At 39.4% G+C, this 21,606-nt stretch overlaps 3 protein-coding genes across 4 annotated transcripts; 1 reads left to right on the plus strand and 2 right to left on the minus strand.

Annotated features, from left to right (window-relative positions):
- Positions 1-3,800: 3,800 nt before the first annotated feature.
- Positions 3,801-11,282, minus strand: LOC133606251 (BPTF-associated chromatin complex component 1-like). Of its 2 annotated transcripts, none has more exons than XM_061959990.2 (5): positions 11,147-11,282; positions 9,964-10,058; positions 6,662-6,882; positions 6,482-6,586; positions 3,801-6,019 (listed from the first exon to the last, which is right to left on the minus strand). In XM_061959990.2, the coding sequence occupies exons 2-5, from the start codon at positions 9,999-10,001 to the stop codon at positions 5,955-5,957; spliced, it is 429 nt and encodes a 142-aa protein (XP_061815974.1). In that variant the 5' UTR covers positions 10,002-10,058; positions 11,147-11,282; the 3' UTR covers positions 3,801-5,954. The 2 variants fall into 2 exon arrangements, with proteins under 2 accessions (XP_061815974.1, XP_061815973.1); XM_061959989.2 differs by lacking the exon at positions 11,147-11,282 and adding an exon at positions 10,681-11,108.
- A 2,819-nt stretch (positions 11,283-14,101) lies between these two features.
- LOC133606247 (uncharacterized) lies at positions 14,102-16,896 on the plus strand. Its single transcript, XM_061959977.2, has 2 exons — positions 14,102-14,395; positions 14,485-16,896. Exons 1-2 carry the CDS (start codon positions 14,102-14,104, stop codon positions 16,894-16,896), a joined length of 2,706 nt encoding a protein of 901 aa, XP_061815961.2.
- A 329-nt stretch (positions 16,897-17,225) lies between these two features.
- alox12 (arachidonate 12-lipoxygenase) lies at positions 17,226-21,146 on the minus strand. The gene is made up of 15 exons (XM_061959388.1): positions 20,667-21,146; positions 20,249-20,431; positions 19,961-20,162; positions 19,814-19,895; positions 19,601-19,723; positions 19,413-19,519; positions 19,155-19,327; positions 18,935-19,078; positions 18,566-18,769; positions 18,396-18,482; positions 18,119-18,288; positions 17,929-18,050; positions 17,726-17,826; positions 17,480-17,650; positions 17,226-17,405 (listed from the first exon to the last, which is right to left on the minus strand). Exons 2-15 carry the CDS (start codon positions 20,393-20,395, stop codon positions 17,226-17,228), a joined length of 2,013 nt encoding a protein of 670 aa, XP_061815372.1. The 5' UTR covers positions 20,396-20,431; positions 20,667-21,146.
- Positions 21,147-21,606: the final 460 nt, after the last annotated feature.

A 21,606-nucleotide genomic window follows, 5' to 3' on the forward strand; every position in this document is an offset into this window, starting at 1 on the left:
ATACAGTGTATATAAATGCACAATGTGTGTGTGTATATATCATTATACATTAGCCAAACAACTGTATATTTGTATTTGTGTACACTTCAAAATCAACACTGTGCATTTGTTTTTTAAGACCTTTTTTGTTTTACCTTATTCTAAAACAATACATATATTTAGTATTTGTGAAAATATCAAAATGTATCTTTCAATGTTCTTTGAACTTCAGTGTCTGTGTGCTCTGCAATACCACCACTACTATACTACTGCAGTAATAGGAAATTATGCTGCAGTATTTCTCGTCAAGTTGATCTGTCTTAACAAGAAAAAAAAACATTAAATTGTTTTTTTTTCGGTAAATAATACAACAGAGAGAACATTATTTCAATCATTTGCTGTTTTTATGCATTGTGTGTACAGTATACCTCCTAGAGGATTTTTTTTCTTTCATCTTTTCCAGTGCTTTTTACACTTAACAATTAAAATAAAAAAAAGTGTTTGTTTTTTTATACCCTTCGTTGTCATGGCGCATATGTAAAGCATGAATTTTCATATAAAAGAAAAGTATTTCTAGGAAATATCAGAACAGAAAAACATGAATTAAATAAAAATGGAGAGTTTTTAAAATTATTTATAACAGAAAATTTTAGATTTATTACAAACTGTCTGAATAAGAATTAAATGTCCAAATAAAAATAAAACATTTTTATTGAAGTGATGAGTTAGGTTTAGTGTCTATACTGTACAAAGTGTGTGAGTGTGTGTTACAGTGAAGAAAGTGTGTGCTGGATGATGCTGACGCTGATGGCCACTAAGTGATGCGGGGTGCACCTTAGCAGCACATCATGTTTTGCATGTGTCACTCCAAATCGTGATGTGCTGCAACAGCGCGCCCGGACAACCACGACCTTGACCCTGACCCCTCCCCCCTCCTCCAACCACACACACTCAGCTCACTGTGTGCGGTGTGTTTTGATGTTATTGATTTACTTGACCTTCTTGAATATTAGCTATTTTACGTAAAGTAAAATAATAGTCTTGTTTTTATTTGAATTTTTACAGAATTGCAACAGGTGCATGAAATTTGGGGAAAGGGTTTGAAATGTGACATTTTAAGAAAGGTGTTTGAAATTGTGACATGCGCTGCTATTACAGAAGAATTTATTTGTAGCACCGATATTAATGACATTTTAATGCATAGGTGTTCAAAGTGTAGCCAGGGGGCCATTTGTGGGTTGCAGATATTTTTTTTTTTGTATGGATGAAATTAAACATAGCCTTCATTAGAAAATGACACAAAGATAAAGTGTAAAGCACTTGGAACTATCTGTGTGTTGCTGCAATTGATCTATTATGATTTTCAACATTAATATTTTTTTCCAAATGCTTTAGTAAGTTTATGATTTTGTTAAAGCCATCAAACAAGAAGGCATAATAAAGACTATAAGGACGAAAAAGAAAGGGTTCATAAATATACTTCATGCACACCAATTAAAATATATATACAAATGTGTGTATATATATATCTATAAATATATATATATATATATATATATATATATATATATTAGCTTAACATAATTTGCCCCACGCTGATTTTATTAAATTAAGAAGCTTGTCAAAGTGGGCCCCACTGACCCTTCAATGCTGCATAGAAAGTTTGGACACCCTTGTTTTAATGCCTCAGTGTTTTTTTTTTAAATAACAATTTTAGTTAGTATTAATTTAATTTACTGCTCGGAAGAATGGGAAAAACAATCTGTATTATTATTCAATAGCTGGTGTTTTTATCCAACAATGTTCAACAAGCAGTTTTGAAGATATGGTTTAGTTATTTTTTTAGAAATGTTTAACAAATTGGCTCAATTCAACATGTCTGAAAAGGAAGAAGCAGGGCGTAATTTGTCTCATTAATTTGCAATATTTTCTAATTTGTTTGCTTCCTGTTTAAAGTGGAAAAAAGGTGTTGGAAAAAATAAAATGAACAGCAAAAGCAAACAATTGACAACTTGTGTGTCATGTTAAATACAGAATGGATTAAATATGTTAAAATGAGGCTCAACATTTTATAATAAAAAAATAGAAACATCGATAATATATATATAAATATATATATATTACAATTAGTTCTGTGAAATGTATTTTTCAAACCAAATCAATCACCCTTTTGAATTTGGATTCATTACAGGTTGTTACTCGCTTGTAATTAACTTAAAAATAGACCCTAATATCTAGACACAATTTTGTCACACAGGAACTTTTTTTTTAAATGGCTTACTGGAATCATTTATTTGCTCAACACTTGGTAACAGTTTCATGTGATTAGGTCCAGGGTGTATTTGATTTTATTTGCACTGATACGTGCATTGACCTAATCACTGACCATATAACAACCCGTGCCTTAACCATCTAGGGTTTGAGTAAAGGAGCAGGTACGCTCAAAATGTGAGAATAATCTGCGTATAAATGATTACTCCGATTTTTGGGGGTGGGTGATTACATGAGTTAACATTTTTTGACTGCCCGAGTGAAAATAAGATGTTTTAAATAAAGTCAACTGCATGATAAAATGTTCAAACAACACGAGAATTAAAAAAAATTACTGAATTGCCCAATTTCTAGATATAAATTAAGTATTAACTTGCTAGTAATGTTCAATGAATGAAATATTGTTCTTGGTATGTTTTTTTATTAATCTAGTGTGTTGTTGAGGAGTTGCATCCATCCATTGTTCTATTGCTTGTCTCTTTTGGAGTAGCACACTCAGGCGGAAGGCGGTGTACACCCTGGACATGGCAGGGCCAACACAGATTTTAGTTTTGCCAATCAGTCAATCCCCAGGTGCATGTCTTTGGAGGTGGGAGGAGTCTGTTCCACTTAATTGTTGGTGACATCAAGTCTTTGTGAGTTGTCTTTTGTTTCCTTGTAGTTGGGATGATGTCATCCTTACGATTTGTCCTCGATGTCTTTAAATACAAATACTTTGGCTTCTTCCAGTTCTCCATTTCGCTTCGTGGGGATTTTACTCTTAATTCCCCCACGCTTTCTTGGCGCTGTGAGCATTTTTGTTCTTTTCGATTTACTTCCCTGCTTCAGCATTACCACCTTGCTTGTTGTTGGTGAACTTTAGATGGCCGGTGCTATTTGTATAGTAGAACGAAGGTGTCAATGTTGTCGACATCCACATGCATTTCTCTTTGATTGCAGAACCTTTCTGTTGAAGCATCTTCATTTTTGTTCTGATATCTGCCGCCCACGTGTAATGTGAAGCCCATTCTCGATTACATTTTTCATGCCTTTGTCCTGTCCCAAATCAATCTTAGACCACATTTGCACTACAATGTAACCCTTTTCATTGTTTTGCTTCTCTAGAGCATCCAACCTATCAATGTTTTAAAGAAATGACGCGTTATCAATTCTCGATTCCTTTAGTGCGATTCATTACGTATTAGTTGTGCTGCTTATTTTTCTCTTTCCGAACTTCTGAGTTCTTCCTCATGTCACTGAATACCACCATGATCCCCCTTGTTTGACGACCTCTATTTGCTGTGGCAGAAGCCTTTTCCTGCCCATTCTCACCGACTTAAATTAGTACACAGATCCAAGGTATTTCTTGAAGCCAGTCAGCAAACAGCTGGTCAAGATCTGTGGTCATGAAAATGACCAAAACAGTCCCAAAACTTCAAAATCAATGCAGAGCTTCTTTTTTTTAGTCTACCCTTACAAAGAGTGACATCACAAATAAAAGGTGGGGAAATGTATGTTTAGATCAAGGGTCTCCAGCTTTATTCAGCATGAGAGCTCATTTGACAAAAGGAAAGGAAAGGTGAGCTATTTGTGTTTTATTTACATTACTTTTAAATTGTTCTTGACTCACAAAGCAGATCTCCACTCAAGTAGTGCGGCCATTGTTTTCATGTTCGTCTGTTGTAATTTGTCATTCAGTGGAGGGATCGTGTCTTAATTAAACCGCTATAAATCAAGAGTTGAGAAAATATTCTTGACCCTTTGGTCAGCTACCTGTTAAGAGACCCCCAGTAGTGTGAGAGAGAGTACAATGAATTCCTTTCTCCTACTCCCATCTTTAAATATAACAATTCAATGCTGCACACTGGATAATTCACTTACAAATGTGTTGTGTGATTGCTGTAGCAATAGTAATCTGTAGGGCTGTGAATCTTTGGGTGTCCCACGATTCGATTCAATATCAATTCTTGGGGTCACGATTTGATTCAAAATCTTTCCTTTTTTTTTTCAATTCAACACGATTTTCGATTAAAAAACGATTTTTTTCCCCGATTCAAAACGATTCTCTATTCATTCAATACATAGGATTTCAGCAGGATCTACCCGTCTGCTGACATGCAAGCAGAGTAGTAGATTTTTGTAAAAAGCTTTTATAATTGTAAAGGACAATGTTTTATCAACTGATTGCAATAATGTAAATTTGTTTTAACTATTAAATTAACCAAAAATATGACTTATTTTATCTTCGTGAAAATATTGGACAGTGTGTTGTCAAGCTTATGAGATGTGATGCAAGTGTAAGCCACTGTGACACTATTGTTTTTAATTTTTATAAATGTTTAATGATAATGTCAATGAGGGATTTTTAATCACTGCTATGTTGAAATTGTATACTGTTGATAATATTCATTTTTGTTTCACTACTTTTGGTTTGTTCTGTGTCGTGTTTGTGTCTCCTCTCAATTGCTCTGTTTATTGCAGTTCTGAGTGTTGCTGGGTCGGGTTTGGTTTTGGAATTGGATTGCATAGTTATGGTATTGCTGTGTATTGTTTTGTTGGATTGATTAATTTAAGAAAAAAAAATAGATTTTTTTAAAATGAGAATCGATTCTGAATCGCACAATGTGAGAATCGCAATTCGAATTCGAATTCATTTTTTTCCCACACCCCTAGTAATCTGATAGCATGTGTTACTTGATTATATTGGGTCTATTTGTTATTCAAATGTTAAGTGCAATACAAATAAAATCCATTATTCTTATTACAGTTCAGCAAACATGATTGTGTGTTCGGCTTTAGCAGCACATCATTACTGGTATCTTGTTTGTGCATTACCAGTGTGTTGTGTGCTGCTCCAGTCAGGCACACACGCTCGACAAAACACCTTCAAAAGAAAAACAGCCCTAAAATGTCTATTATTTCACAGAACATTCATTACATATCACAAAACTGACATTTTTTTACTCATTTTATTTTTTCATTGGTTTAAATTATTACCATGTTTGAATATTTTACACGTGTGTGTGTGTGTGTGTGTGCATACAATGTGGCTAATTTCCTAATCCAAATTTGACCACCGCAAGCTTTTCTAAACAATACGTATTCAGAAAATGTGAAAAATCTAATGTCAAAATGCAGCATGTAGGCAATCAGTTCTATGACGTAACATTATTACACTAGGAGTGTCTCAAGTGTGGCCATTTTTTGTCTTTTTCTTCTTATGCATATTGCAACAAAAAAAAATGTAATTGAAATATTTGATAGTATTACACAAACTTGCTTTGTCACTTATACAACATTGCAAAAGTGTGTATGTTTTGTTAAGATATCTTATTGACATACATTGGATTGGTTTTTAGCATCTTTATAAATGTTTTTAAGTCCCACCAATTTTGGAGTGTGGTAGAAAATATTTGGACACACCTGCACTACAGTATCACTAGCGTATTGTACAATTCTTGCAAAAACTGTACCCACCCAGTAAAAATGTCATGCAAAATCTATTCCGTGTTATTACTTGAAAATGTGTCTCCCACCTGAGTGTCTCAGATTTACAAATAAATTGCTGTTATTGGATAATTCAAAACAAACTGTCGTCTGGAATTGTTTTTTCTCTTTTGAGAAATAAAAGGGAAATGTCACAAAGCAAGACAATAATAAATACGGTACAAGGAATGTTCGCGCTAATGTCTTTGCTTGCTTGATGACTCCTTATCGGGGGGGGGTCAGTGGGACAGCAGAGGAAGATCGCTGGAGTTCATGATGAGACCGGAGTCCAAGTTTAAGGTATCTACAGCAAAACAAGAGCAATATTTCTTCATGTCTGCATAGGGTTTTTCTTTTTAAGCTAAAATGGTACAGTGCATCCAGAAAGTATTCACAGCGCTTCACTTTTTTCACATTTTGTTACAGTATGTTTATAGCCTAAAAGTGCATCAACAAAGTATTGAGCAATTGCTGTGAATTCTTATGTACATCAGATTTTTTTAAATAATTTTGCAAATTAAAAAAAAAATATTTTCACGTTGTCATTACGTGGTATTATCTGTTGAATTTTGAGGACAAAAATGAATTTATTCCATGTGAATACTTTCCAGATACAATGTAAATTTACAATTTCAGAATAATCAATTCTGAACTTACAGTAGATACTAAAACTAGGAAGTCAAGTTATTCATAGTTGACAGCTGCTATAGAGTCACATTGCATAGTTAAAATGCATTATTGAGAACGGTACAACATTTAAAGTCACCTTGATCGAAGTTGATCTTTTTAGAGGTGGATGCTTCGCCCAGTCCTTCAATATCCACAAGATCGCTGTTGACGTCCGAGTCATTCAGAGCACTGAGGGTCACATCTTCACATGCACACGTACATACTTGAATAACATGCTTTTAGGTGCACAATAAGAGACCAGGAGGCTCGCGCTCACCTGCCATTTTCCGCTTCTTTGTGGCGGGCTGGCTGCTATGCTGGACTGTCGCTGTGACAACGTGAGGCGTGGGCACAGATAGGGTGGCGGTGGGAGTGCCCGATGTCACCATGGCGACGCCAGCGGAGACGACAGCTTTTTTCACTGCCTTTTGTGGGCCGGCGATGCAGGTCCGAGGCATCTCGTCATACTTCCTCTTCACTGGGTTCTTTGTCTGACCACTGGGGGTAGATGGCAACTAAAGTCACTTGGACTCCTTCCATTAATATGTTTCATATTTGGCGAGTGTGTAGTCAAACATAAATGTATGTAAACGTCAAACTGACAGCCATCAAAAGTACAATACAGAGAGTAGATCCCAATCTGTTCATGATTTTTCTTTTTACGAGAAATTGTAAATGTGTAATTGTTTTTTTAATGGTAACTTAAATTTAAAGTGGTTTGATGACATGGTCTGCGGGGGTAAAGGAGTGCTGCAGCTGTAAATCCAGAAGAAGTTGCAGTTCCAAGTCCATTCACTCAAACCTTACAACAGGGCGTGTGCTTTGAAAACATACAATTGTGTAAAGCCCGGTACAGAAAAATGTAACGACCTGTGGCACATTCTGAAAAATATTAAAGCAAACAGGTGCAATGTGACCAAAAAAAGTAAATATATTGACACTAAAAGCTGACATTTTCTTTAAAAATAAATCTATATTTGTATTGATTTTAAAAATGAAAAGTATCAAAATGACCCCTGCATCTTTTAAACATGTTTTAGTGAGTGGCCAGCGGTGAAAAAGGTTTGGACACACCTGTAGTAAAGGTTTCACTACATTAAATGTTTATAGTACATCATCCTAGTTTTCCATGGTGCAAACTGGGAAAATAAAGAAATTCACAATCGAAGCACCGCCACCGATATAACATTTCCTCAGCCCATAAAGATTTCAGAGGCAACTTGTCAATAAAAGAGACTGATATTCCACATTGATTCATTACCCTGTTTTAAAGTACGACAAATAAGACATTTTAGGGCTTTTTAAGAGGGAACTGACAAGAACACACGTCTTTCTTTTTTTATGCATTCTAATTTGTAATATAGGGCTAGTACCAGGTGGCTAACAATGCAGCTAACGGGACAACATTTACTTGTTGTGACCGAATTAATAACCAAGTATTAGTAATATTATTATAAGTGCTAACGCCGAGGAACTACTTTTAGCGATGCTGTGATCACAGAGATATAGCTAGCTTATGCAGCTATTGACATGCTGAGCTGGTGAGCTGCTGCATGGCCTCTTAAGTTGGTAAAAGTTCAGTCTAGATTATAAATCATGCCTCTCACGTGTATCAGAAGGATGTGGCCATAGACCGAGAAGTTGTTGAACTTTGACATTCAACTTGGAGATGACGTGAAAAACACGAAAAGACGCTTGCTTGCACCAACCGTCTTGTTTGTTTTTTTACCTGCGTGATCATTATGATTCATTCATCATCTAATATAAAGAGGAACTGCAAATTTTTTGGAATTTTGCCCGTCGTTCACAATCATTATGAAAGACAAGAACACACTTTTTCTTAACCATTTTAAAGATGATAAAAAACGCTTGAAAGATGCGGCTAATGGGAGTCACCGTTGAAGCCTCCAAAGCACTCTAAAAAAACTTTTAAAACCCTCCAGCAACATTTTATATATAAACTGCAAGTCTATATATAATGTAGTAACAGACACGTTTATAACAATAATCTGTTCAATATTTACCGTATTTTGATCATTTTAATCATTTCCGGGACAGTTTGAATCCGCGCATCGATTTCGGTTTCCATAACAGTGCACGTCTGACTTCTGGCAACATGTGTGTTCCTACTTCCGGAATCAAACACGAGTGTATTCTAATCATGGCAGACTTGGTAACAGACATCAAAGACGACTATTTTTGGACAAATGAGGATTTACAACCTTACACTTTTAAAGCTAAATATACTGCTGCTTATAGAAGCCAGCAGAAGGAAAAGTGAGACGCTGGAGAAGACGGAAGCCAGGAGAGGGGGATGAGAGCGATTTTGACGCTATGAATATGGAAGTTGGAGCCAAGCTATTTCGACATAAATGGATTGCTTAACCAAAATCAACAGGGAACGTCCCTGGCCAGCTGGACCAGATGAACAACTCTCCATCGAGTGAGTCACTATAATATCGACCATGATACACACAGCACATCACTGTACATTACAGTACATACCTGTACGCTGTCGAGCTAGTTGTGTACAAATAAAACATGAAATGTGGGCTAATACTTTACAGATACTGTAATGTGATTGTTCATGTTTTTCAGTCAGTACAAATTGTTGTTCTATCGCAGTGTTGTACATTACTAACTCAAACGAGTTGTGTGTTGTTGTAGAAGCTATCTTATCTCTTGCCGTAGTTAGCTTTTACGGCTAATACCGAAGCACGCCGCTGTGTTACTGCGATACAAGAAGAGTTCCTCAGTGTTCACTCTTACAATAACAATCTTGCTACAGCTTGGTTAATATACAGGTTACGGAACGTAAATGAAGTATTGTTGACTTTTTTGAATGCATTTTTTAAATGATTTAGAGGTAGAATTGAGTCATAAATCACTGCAACCTCCAAATTCCATCATCATCCAAATTTGGTTTGGTAATGAATATCACAACCGTCCATTCTTTTGATCAAATTTGATACTCTTACCATTTAACAATGCAGAACAAATTTGATTAAAACAAGCCAACCTAAAAATCAAATAAATAAATATAATATGCAGTTGTAATCATATTTATCTTTTTTTCTTTTTTTTTTTTTACTCACTTTGGTATCTCTCCTTCAGCATCCATTGCAATAAAAAGTGCAAATGACATCATCAATGACATCACCTAGCGACTTTAAGGACAGCCAATAGCTACTTTTTTTTACTGCTTCTGGATCGTCATTTGTCCCGAAATAGTCGTCGTAATGGACTCTCGTAAAGTCTGCCATGATTAGTAGTTGTTGAAGGAAAACAGAAAATGTTGTGATGCCTCTGTAGAATGAATGCACCACCTTATTCTTTAAATGAACATGTTTTTAGAGCGCTTTACAGGTGGAATAGAGCGAATTGCATTACCTCCATTGTTAGCTGACTTTTGGTAGCGTTTATCTATGAGCTGGAATGCATAATAAAAGGAACATAAGGATGGTGAATGATAGACAAAATTCCCCCAAAAGTGCAGTTTCTTTTTAATGCTAGTAAGGGATCGTGGAACATAAAACCCTGCAAATAAAAAGGGATCAAACTGTAACATATGCATCTTACCTTGCAGGGTTGGACTCAGCCATTGGGTGAAGCTGCATGGTGAGTTCTCCAAGTCTGGTGAAAGCAGCACCAGCTGCAGAGAAGATTTCTCCGACCTGCAAACACACAAACCAAAATCAATCCATTGGCTTCGACGTGCATCATGTCAGGAGTGTAACAATATGAATATAAGAATTTGCTAGCGGAGCCAGATGAGACGGTTCGGGCATCTGCTCAGGATGTCACCCGAACGCCTCCCTAGGGAGGTGTTTAGGGCATGTCCGACTAGCAGAAGGCCACAGGGAAGACCCAGGACACGTTGGGAAGACTATGTATCTCGGCTTGCCTGGGAACGCCTCGGGATCCCCCGGAAGGAGCTGGACAAAGTGGCTGGGGAGAGGAAAGTCTGGGCTTCTCTGCTTAGGCTGCTGCCCCCGCGACCCGACCTCGCATAAGCGGAAGAAAATGAATGGATGGATAATAAAAAGTGAGAAGAGGGATGATACAGTTGTTGCCATGGACACCTTCAAAGTACTGAAACGACGAGTTCAAGTAGTTTGATAGCAACAAAACACATGAATGCCCAAATTAACGTTGAACCCAAATAATGTCTCCAGTCCAGAGCTGCACGCGCACTAAGAGCTCGTGCTGCTGCTGACCGACTCGCCTGCTAGGTGAGCAGCTCGAACAAGTTCTGCTGTTTCCACAAAGCGACATGTTTGCGTCCCAATGACTTACTTTGGTGGAAGCCGATGTCATCTTTGCGTCACCGAGCGAGGGAGAAGACGGTTTGGGTTCAATGACGCTTTTTAGGCGGCAGCGAGTATGCTAACAACAATGTAGCTACAGCTAACAGCTAGCAGTGTCCTCTGCTATTTGCATCGCCGTCAGGAGGAGTCCAGCATCCCAACAAAACGTTGCATCGTGATTTTAATGCTTCGACTGCCGTCAATTGTTACATTACGGCAAGAAATACACAAACTGTGTCCTGAAACCGAATACAAGTAGGAGACTGATGCGGTCTTCGCCGCCCCTCGTAAATATCAATAATATAAAACTTCGTTTTAGATTTAAGCATACAATTTTTAACTAACAGATACAATTAGTCGTCATATTGTAATTTTGTTCACATTTGTCCAGTAAGATTGAATACGTTACAGTGATCAGTCGTTAAGTGGTAGTAAATTATTATTTCCGACATTACCTGAACGCAACGTACGCCTTGCGGCCAGTCAACCTGGAGGGAGCGATACGACAACCAAGTAAATAAAATTCGATATATTTGAGGTAAACAAAAATAGAATCAACTGAAAAATAATAATCGTATCACGTGGGAACAAGGGTTAGTGCATCCATCCATCCATCCATTTCTACCGCTTATTCCCTTCGGGGTCACGGGGGGCGCTGGAGCCTATCTCAGCTACAATGTGCCTCACAATACGATGGTCCTGGGTTTGATCCCCGGGCATGTTCTCCCCGTGACTGCGTGGGTTCCCTCCGGGTACTCCGGCTTCCTCCCACCTCCAAAGACATACAACACTTGACACTAAATTGGCCCTAGTGTGAGAATGTGAGTGTGAATGTTCTCTGTCTATCTGTGTTGGCCCTGTGATGAGGTGGCGACTTGTCCAGGGTGTACCCCGCCTACTGCCCGAATGATAAATGATAATGATAAATGGGTTATACTTGTATAGCGCTTTTCTACCTACAAGGTACTCAAAGCGCTTTGACAGTATTTCCACATTCACCCATTCACACACACATTCACACACTGATGGCGGGAGCTGCCATGCAAGGCGCTAACCAGCAGCCATCAGGAGCAAGGGGTGAAGTGTCTTGCCCAAGGACACAACGGACGTGACTAGGATGGTAGAAGGTGGGGATTGAACCCCAGTAACCAGCAACCCTCCGATTGCTGGCACGGCCACTCTACCAACTTCGCCACGCCGAATGCAGCTGAGATAGATTCCAGCACCCTCCGCGACCCCAAAAGGGTCAAGCGGTAGAAAATGGATAGATGGTATCACGCGAGTATCGATCCCATTCCACTATGGGTTTCCATATTATTGCTATTATTTCACCTGGTGATATATGCGTAATAATTTTCCTATATTTTTGGCAAACATGCCATATTTTTGTTTAGTTCTCAACATATTATTAGCGCTCCCTAGACAACCGTGTACAAGTTGACAACAGCCCCTTTAACATGAATTTGTATTGTTAATGTTTGTTTTGCTTTCCAGTGTGCTATCCCATGACTCGTGTCAGAGGTCAGGTGTGTGTGTCCTGCTGCTGTCGTCCAGTAGAAGAATATAATGCGTGGAGTGATCTGTGGACCGAAACTGTCCGTTTGTGGGGTCGTGTTGAGTGTGTCATCATGTTAGTGAGTTGGACCTTTTTGTTTTCTTGCATTTGGATTCCTCCTACAGTGTAGTTACACCGTGACCATTTCAGGAAAAAGTTCCGTTTTCAGACAGCTGCCTTTTTGAAATTGCATGTGTACACCATCTTTGTTGAAAATATCACCAATGGCTTTGCTTGGGACTTGTTTCATCACACACTCGGCTGTACTGATCGAGGATGCTCCTATAAGAGAGGAAGATGGATGGATAGATGGATTTTGTTTACTTAAAATGAACATAATTAAAATAGAAAATTACGTTTATGTCCACTTGAATTTACCTAAACATTGAATAAATTGCCCAAGTAAATTAGAGACTTATTTTTTTAAAGTTAGAATAGGATTTCATAACAACAGCAAAGTTGAATGACAACTTCATCTTTTTTTAAAATAGTACCTCCACCTAGGAGCTTATCTGGTTCTGTGACCTAGCTTATAATTCAAAACACTCGTATCTCAAATCAACATCACCTGTTGAAATGAATGAACTTTATTTATAATGCGCTTTTCATACATAAAAGAAATGCAACGCAAAATGCTTTACAAAGTTAAAAACAATACCCCAATGACCCAGATCATTATCACACACGCACGCACGAACACAGATACCAAACACAAACACACACACATATGCAACTATATGAACAAATGAATGCATGACTGAGTACAGAGGAGACATGTGAGTAAACACTATCACAGGAGCCATCTGCACCAGGAGGTCATCAGACCACGGCCACAAGGACGCTGACACAAAGCGCCCCCACAGCAGATGGCTCCCTCTGAGGAACGTTGGAAAGTGAAAATAATAAAACTTGTAAAATAGTAAGAACCATGAGTAGATAAAAAGGATAAAATGCAAGTAAGACATATGAAAATGTAATCGGTGTTTGCCTCACCCCCAAAATATCAGAATTGTAACATGTCTTATAAAAAGAAAAACAACTTTTAGATGAGAAATACTGTATGAAAAATACAATAGATTGTTCTACAAACAACTACAGAAGTTTTATGAAGTAATGTAAGAATAATGTACAGCATTTACCTTGGATAGCGGATTTGTATGGCTTCTCCTTTGAGCTGTTTCTCCGTCAAATACACTATCAGTGACCTCTACATACAATACATTTCATGTCATACCACAGACCTGAAGGGTTCTTACAGGGTTTACTGTCACACTAAATCCTGTAAGATCCACCCAAAACATCTGGTCTTACCCGCTAGCATTAGCTCATAGCTAGAGGTCGACACCACTTTGCTTTCCAACCATTGGAAGGAATAAAGTGTGTGAAGGAGAGGGCAGAGAAGAAGAAGCAGAAGATAATATTCATTGGGTTGAAGAAATAAATCATCAAAAACATGACCGACCGTGTCGACAACTTGGTGGAGCAATATGAGCGGATCCCTTCTAGTCTTCATTCGCTATGCCAACTAATGGTGAGGAGGCCCATAACTCAAATTTTTGCACACAAGCTAAAGCATAGCAGTAGCCATGAGACAGCTAATTTCAAAACACTCGTAAGTTGGTGTACTCTTAAGTCGAGGTACCATTGTAATTGAAAAATGCAGGAGTTGTTTGACCTAAAGTTGTTATTTACACAAGTTGCAATCTATGTAGATTTTTGTTGCTAAATGGTAATTGGATGCTTTGGAGTTAAACTTAACTTATTTGTGCCCGCTCATTTGGAAATCTCATTATTAGTCATCACGCTTTGATGACAAAAAGGTGATGATGTCATGCTTTCATGACAAAATGTGCCGATGTCATGCTTCGATCTCTTGCACGGCTCAGATCAAACAGGCGTAAGCAAAGGTTTGTGTTTGTCCACGAATATTGTTTTCTTAAAACAAAATGTACTTCAACAAGGGATGAAGGCCATGGAAGCAAAAATGGCGGCGAGTTTCAACAAAGCTCATCTGCGAAAAATCACAGAGAAGAGCCAGTTGTCCCCATACGGTATTCTTGACCTTCTCAACACTCAGAAATGCCTGAAAGATTTTTTTGTACAACGGGGGTTGTTTGGCGACCATCTGAACATTTCGGAAGTAAACCAGGTAACAAAATAACCCCATGCCAATGTGCATCATTTACTCAATAAAATAATTGGCATGCTAATCAGATGTGTGTTGTATTTGTTCACTAGAATATGACCTTAAGCCTAATGGACAAAGAGAGGGATGACAAAATCAACAATATCATCAAGAGCATCGTGGAGAAGAGCATAGCAGACATTGCAAAGTTGAGACAGCTGATTGCCCTCTGGGATGCAGAGGAACGCTCTACTACAAATGTTTATATCGACGAGTCATCGTACGGCGTCATCACTCAGCATAAAATCAAGCAATACCTCAAGAACTTTTTTTCGGAGAGGCTCATGAGTGCTGAGAATCCCAAAGAGTTCCTCCCTGAAGGAAAGGAGGGCTATTTAATGTCATCTAAGGAGAGAGAGCATCCTGACAGTAATATGTTAGAGTACGGCAATGAAGAACCAAAGGGAGATGACTCTTCACCCATGCTTGGGAAGGCTATCAGTATGATCAGCCATGTGATTCAGCCTGTGGTTGACACCATAGAAGTTACCAAAGCAATGGCCAAAAAAGTCAGGTCAGCGTGGAAGGATGAAGATATCACAGATAATTCAGATAAAGAGGCAGAGGAGGAGTCCGAAATAGTTGAGGGAGGACCAGTCTCCAGTCTTCTGCCCACTTCAGAGGACCCTGAAGTGAAGGTTCCATCTGCTTCCCATTCCTCTTCATTGTCTGATAAGGAAATCAGCAGAGAGGAGGAACATCAGAATTTTCCAGTTATATCAACAGAGGGACCTGCAGAGGAAAGTTCATCTGCAAACTTGATCATGAGCACCAGAATAGATAGCAAATACTTTCCTCTGGACATATTGGATGAGGGTGCAGCGGAGGAACTCTGCAGGTTTGAAAAACAGTTGACCCCCAGGCTGTCCCCCATTTTAGAGGAGACAGGAGAGGCCAATTCTTCAGCTTCTTCTTCAGCCAACACATCGAGGTACGCTGGGGTGGCACGTTCTGGTCCCTGTCCGTGTCCTATTACATCCGCCCTTCAAAAGGCAAATGTCTTCAAAAACGAGATACCTCTACATGAATATGAGACAGCGGAGAATCCCTGCGCGCTTGAGGTGAAGTCGTCCCCACGGCTTTCCACTTCTTCATTAAATGTGATGGATGAGAAACTTCCAGATGCCTCTGAAGAAGAAGCAAGAAAAGATAGTTGGATATCTGAGTCTGGATCCACCTCTGGGTTGGATGACACTGGGGTGGCTGATTCTCCAGTGCCTTCTCCTTCCACCTCCTCTCCCATCATTGAGAAAGCCAAAAACATCATCAGCCATGTCATTCAGCCTGTTGTTCACACCATCGACTCGGCCAGCAAAGTTACAAAGACAGCCGGCAAAACCATTGTTAAAAAAATGAAGTCCATCTGGAAATCTCGCTCTGGCAAGAAGAAGGGCAAAAAAGCCAAAGTCAAGAATGAGACAAAAGCTGAGAAAGATTTTCATCATGGTAGTTTGGACGAAGAAGAGGAAGAGGAGGATGAAGAAGAGTCATTCTCTGGGATTTCAGGCGCTTTAGAGGATGCTGAGCTTGGAGGTTCTGCAGAAGATCCATCCTCCATTGTTGAAGAGACAAACCCAATCACAAGTGACAGCAAAGTAGAGAAACCTCAGAATATTTCTGAACAAGTGGCCGTGGAGAAGTTTTGCTTCTTTGAGGAAGAATCCTGCTCCGGGCTTTCTACTCTTTTGGAAACTGCGACATCTAAATCCCATTCCACCACACCAACTTCATTCCCCCTTGAGAAGGCAAACATGATCAAGAATACACGCAGCTATGAACAACCGACTCCAAATATCTCCAATGAAAAAACAGAAGAAGAAATGTCCTGCCATTCTATTGGCTTGGCATCCATTCCTGACAGTAAACTGGGAGCTACAGAGACAGATGAAGAGCAAGCCAGTGGGCTCAATCTTCTCCAGTCGGAGGGGGATGCAAATGAGCACAACATCTACAGTATCTTTGAGAACATCTTCAGACAGGAGTTTTCCAAAAAATTAGAAAATTCCCTCAGACAAGGTCTCTGTGATGCTGTCCGTGTATATGTCCCTGAAAGGAGCTCAGTGGAATCCTTAGAGAGTGTTGCCATGACAGGCAAGCCGATTTGTAGTGACATAAAACAGTCCAAAGATGAGTTTGACGGTTACTCAACTGGTCCGCGAGACTCACCGTACACTGGATCCACCTCTATTGCTTCTTCTAGCAGCTACCAGTTGATAAAAGGGAGCGGAAGCAAGAATCAATTATCAGATGACACTCTAAAAGAAGACATGCAACCTGAAGGACTTCATTCCAAGAGGAAGTCCCTGTGGAAAAGGTGGAAAATGAGACGTTCAAGGAAGATACGCCCAAATAATTTGGAGGTTGGTTGTTGTCCTGGTACCACGCTCGACACGGTTTCAGACAGCCAAGCCACTAAACCAGCTATCAAGTCCATCTTTAAAAAGGTCAAGTCAATTTGGAAGTAGAGAAACAAGGAAGACTTCACTCGTGTAAATATACTGTAGAAGTGCAGGAACTGAAGAATCGTTTTACACTGTCGGTAACAAGAATGAAGGTTCACACCACATTCAAGGCACTTTAGAACACATACAGTGACTCTGGTCAATTGTCACTGTCAACTATTGCTACATTTTGCTAATTATCTATTGGCCAGCATTTTAATGCTGTTGCTTACATACAAGGATATATGCTGTTGTACACTATTAACATGTACTTAATGGAGTACTGTAATAATATATTTCTTTATATAAAAAGAATAAGAAATCTTTGTTTCATACTTGAGGTGAAGATTTGTTCATATTGTGATGCTGTTTTCTACACGACTCGGCAGTAGGAATAGGTAGGGCAGCTCCTGTCCTTCATTCTGACTTAAGATGTGGCCTTCAATCTCTTTCAGATCCTTTTTAAATCTGTCAATTAGCTCCAAAGCTCGCCCCTCACTGAAGTGCTGCTCTGTGTAGTCTCCCAAAAAAATCTAGGTAGAAGACAAATATTGAGTGAATAAAAAGAGGAAGAAGCTATTTCCAACTTGAAACCTCGTTGACCTACTGCATCAGGTTGTGCTCGTCCCAGATGCCACGTGATGGCCATCTGCACACATGACTGACTGACATCGGGAAGGGTGGCCATGATCATTTCCATTGTAACAGCATCTTTGTCTGTCGGTGGTGGTTGTCTCATGGTGCAAGGGGTATTTGGTATCCATGCACACCAGTCAAACTACAAAAACAAAAGAGCACAACTTTAGAGTGGAACACAAAGGACAAAGGTTGCAGGAGGTCATGTTTTGTGTACCTGCCCATTGTTAGAAGCAGCATGCTGGACTGTGCTGGTGAAGATGATCACTGCAAGCAAGGTGGACAGTTCCGCTTTGGTGCTCAGCTCACTAGGAAGACCTGCAATGCATTCACCAAATCATCTTGAACATTCTGGTTTCAGATAGAAATGTGAGCCTGAGAACCATGAAAGAAAGCTTATTGGTGCTACGTAAAACTGACCAAAGTGGGGGAGCTCTGTGAAGCCCACTTGTGTGATGTCTTTGACCCAGGCTTGGAGTTCAGAGTCCTGATGCACATCTTGGTCGGACTGATAGTACAGGCTCACCATTTCTGAGACAAAACTGACAGAAAGATTTTAAAATTCATACTTCAGTGGTTGTAGAAGTACAATAACACAAACACTACCTACCTGTGTATTGACTCCCACAGCATCAGACTGTGTTCTCTGTAAAAATAATTTGGCAGGTGAGAAACCTCTCGATCAGCAAAATCAAGGAAGGGCTGGAGTGAGCGGTAGGTGAGATCTTTGTACTCTCTCTGGGCCAGAATGACCAGACCATCACCACCTGTAGACACAACCTACACGACCACCATGATGAGAGCCCTCTTTTATAGTTTTAGCGATCAATATTTGAGCACCGTTTGGTACTGAATTGACCCATGGAAGCACATTTTTCATGTCTGACCCGTTTAAAGATGCCATCTGATGAGATGAGCTGAGTGCGCCCCCGACAGTTGATTTCCAGTGTGTAGCGCTGATGGGGGGCCAGCATCTGCAGTGTTGAAATTAACCAAATATAAGCCAGTGTTTTTACATTGCGGTGCAATATAACATTAGTTCTTTGTGCATGTGTACCTTATAAACGGGATGTACGGCTGGCAACTGTCTCAGCGTGGCCACACAGAACACCTCCACCACCAAGTGAGTCCTGAGCAGGTGAGATAGCACTTGGAAGATCTGGAACTCCGAGTGACGCACCCACATCTTTGCCAGCAGCCAGGCAAGGGTTGGGTCTTTAGGCAGAAAAATGGGTGTGTCCAAGCCTGGAATTTGACCCAGCTAGGGTTGATATTGGTTAGTCAACGTAAGTACTCACTTGTACTTACTGGAGAGTTTGCTGCCATATATATCAGAAGTGACAACAACAACTAAGTAATAAATCAGAATACATCGCTATACATCATATGTTGTTTTCTTACACTAGAAGACATGAATGCTTGGTACCTGAATAGCAATAGGTATGAGCCCTTGGTCTGGATGTTGGTAGAGGAGACAGAGGGGAGCAGCGATGTATTGTGGTTTACCCTTGATTGTGTTGCAGGGAATCCCCTCCATGATGATATAATCCAACAAATATATGTTACCCGCCTGAACAGAGATGTATGAGGACTGTCAAGGTAAAGATTCTAATGACATTGCCAAATGGTGCATATAAAGATGAGACCTGAAGTTCTTTGTTCAGGTTAGTTCGAAGAGGTAATGAGCTCTGCACCATGGAAGCTGAGACTGGGAAGTTCTCTGGTAGCCTCTTACACCTGCGGATCATTCTGGGGTTCGAGCCATTTAGACACTGGTAACCAAAGAACCAGTCTTCCTTCCAGTGGTTCATGCAGTACTCTGAATCAAAGAATGAAAATTCTCAGGTACGTAAAAGGTGAGCTGTAATTTGTAAGGGAGCGTACTTTCAAGGGATCTCTCCTACCAGATATTGGGCTTCGGAGCTTCCAGAAGATCTGTTTGAAATCCTCAAGGTCGTCCCAGGAATTCCCAAAACAGATGGCGAGCTTCTTAAGCGACAATTCCAACAAGCTGTGGAGATAGAGGTACATATGAATCCCTAATTTTCATTAGCAACTTGTTTCCTACCTTGACCTGTGGTGCAGCACGTACGCGAAATGTAATGAATACTCAAAGTCACTCCTCTTCTCGTTGTCAAAACGAGCATCTTGTGGCAAATCCGCTTCTGTTTTAGCATCGATACATCGTGGTATTCCAGTCGCCCACGTTAGCCATCTAATAAATGACAGACACAATGACACAATAATGTTAGTAAAAGTGAGGAGGAATTTTCCTTATTTAATGAGTGTACTGTTTGTGAAGGACCTGTAAGTCTGCTGTCTGTCCTGAAGTTCTCTTTTTCTGTGAGTTTGGAGAATAGCTAAGGAGTCATCTCTATGTGTCTTGGCTGTGAAAAAGAAGTGCATTTTTTGCAACAGCTTCTTCTGTCCGATTTGCTGCCCATTTCACTACCTGTTCCTTCTCTTATCTCCACTGTGACATCTCCCACAAACCAGCGGTAACAAGGGAAGGTCAGCGCTCGGTCTCCAATTGGAGGTTTCACAGTGACGTAGCGACAGAACCAGTTATCTTCCAGCCAGTATCGCTCTTTTTCTAGTCTGACAAGTAGCAGAGGGCCGAGAGGGGTATGGCTGCTTACTTTGTACTCATCCACCTGAGGGGACAGGGTCGTCAATCAATTCATGAGGAATTTCTGTAGCTTTACTGCATGTTAACTGAACGGCTGGCTGTGTGACATACCGCCCCTCGGCAGAAGTCTAGGCCTGGGTTGTCCAGTAGAGTGCGCTCGCTTTCCCCCGTCACCCCCACCAGCGTCACATAGATGTAGTTGTTGGTGCCTGAATACTCCGATGTGCCCGTTGCCAGAGTGACGATGTAGCTTTCCATCTGAGGAGATGGTTGTTGACATGTAGCAAATGACACCTGGTATTGAGTCAATCAAATGAATAATGAAGAGAGAAATAGTTTCACTGAGAAATGTCTCCCCTTGCTGGTCATAGGAAAGAGTGCAGGCTTAGTCCTACGTATTGGTGTCATATAACAGTCTGATACTCATGGGTAAATAGGTTGCATAAAGATACTTATATGGAGAAAACATATTTTGAATTATCAAGTAAATAATATCAAGGCAATATGAATGTATTGTTTATATACTTACTGTGCTGTCTGATGCGAAGAATCAACAGGAAAACACCCAAAATATCCCAGAGTTGTGTATTGCTGCTTCCCTCTTAGCCTGCAGCACAATTCCTGCTCCTTTTAACTCTTGCTGCGTTTTACTTTCTGTCTTCTCTTTTTTATCAAGTGCATTTAACACTTCATCTGGGTAATGCTCTTTTGTTGTTTGCAGGAAAGCAATCTTTGGGGTTCGCTTCTGTTAATGTCTTTCTCTTCCTTACTGCACTCTAGAACACACCCACCCAACCATTCCTTTGTGAAGTGTGTGTGTAGTATCACTTTACACACACACACACACACACACACACGCATACACACACACACACAAACATTTTTGTACCTGTTACCTTCTTGAGACCTCAGAAAAATGCCTTCCTCTAGTATTATAAATATATATAAAGTTCAAATTTTACAAGACAAACTGAACATTTGTGCGATATTATGATAACATTTTACTCAATAACAGTCGCAAATTTACAAGAAAAGCTTAACATTTTGGCAATTTTATGAAAAGAGTCGTAATTTTACTTGACAAAAGTCACAATTTTATAAGAAAACTTTAACATTTTGGCAAAATTATAATAATAATCGGAAATTTTGCTTAGCAAAATGATGACAAAAGTCATAATTTTACTCCAAAAATGTCACTGTTTTACAAGAACAACAAAAAAATGGGCAATATTGTCATAAAAGTCAGAATTTTATATGACAAATGTCACTATTTTGCATTAAAAAGTAATAATTTTACATAAAAAAGTAATAATTATACGAGAAAATATTATAGAAACCGAAAGAATATGAGAAATTGTTCCAAATTTTATAAGAAAAAAGTCGACACATTGTGAGAAAAAGACTGCTTTTAGCGAATTCATTTTTCTTTACATTTTTTGTTTGTAATCTGTTTTTAATATTCATAGTAT

The sequence above is a fragment of the Nerophis lumbriciformis genome, linkage group LG05 (genome assembly GCF_033978685.3).
Source record: "Nerophis lumbriciformis linkage group LG05, RoL_Nlum_v2.1, whole genome shotgun sequence".
Lineage (NCBI taxonomy): Eukaryota > Metazoa > Chordata > Actinopteri > Syngnathiformes > Syngnathidae > Nerophis > Nerophis lumbriciformis.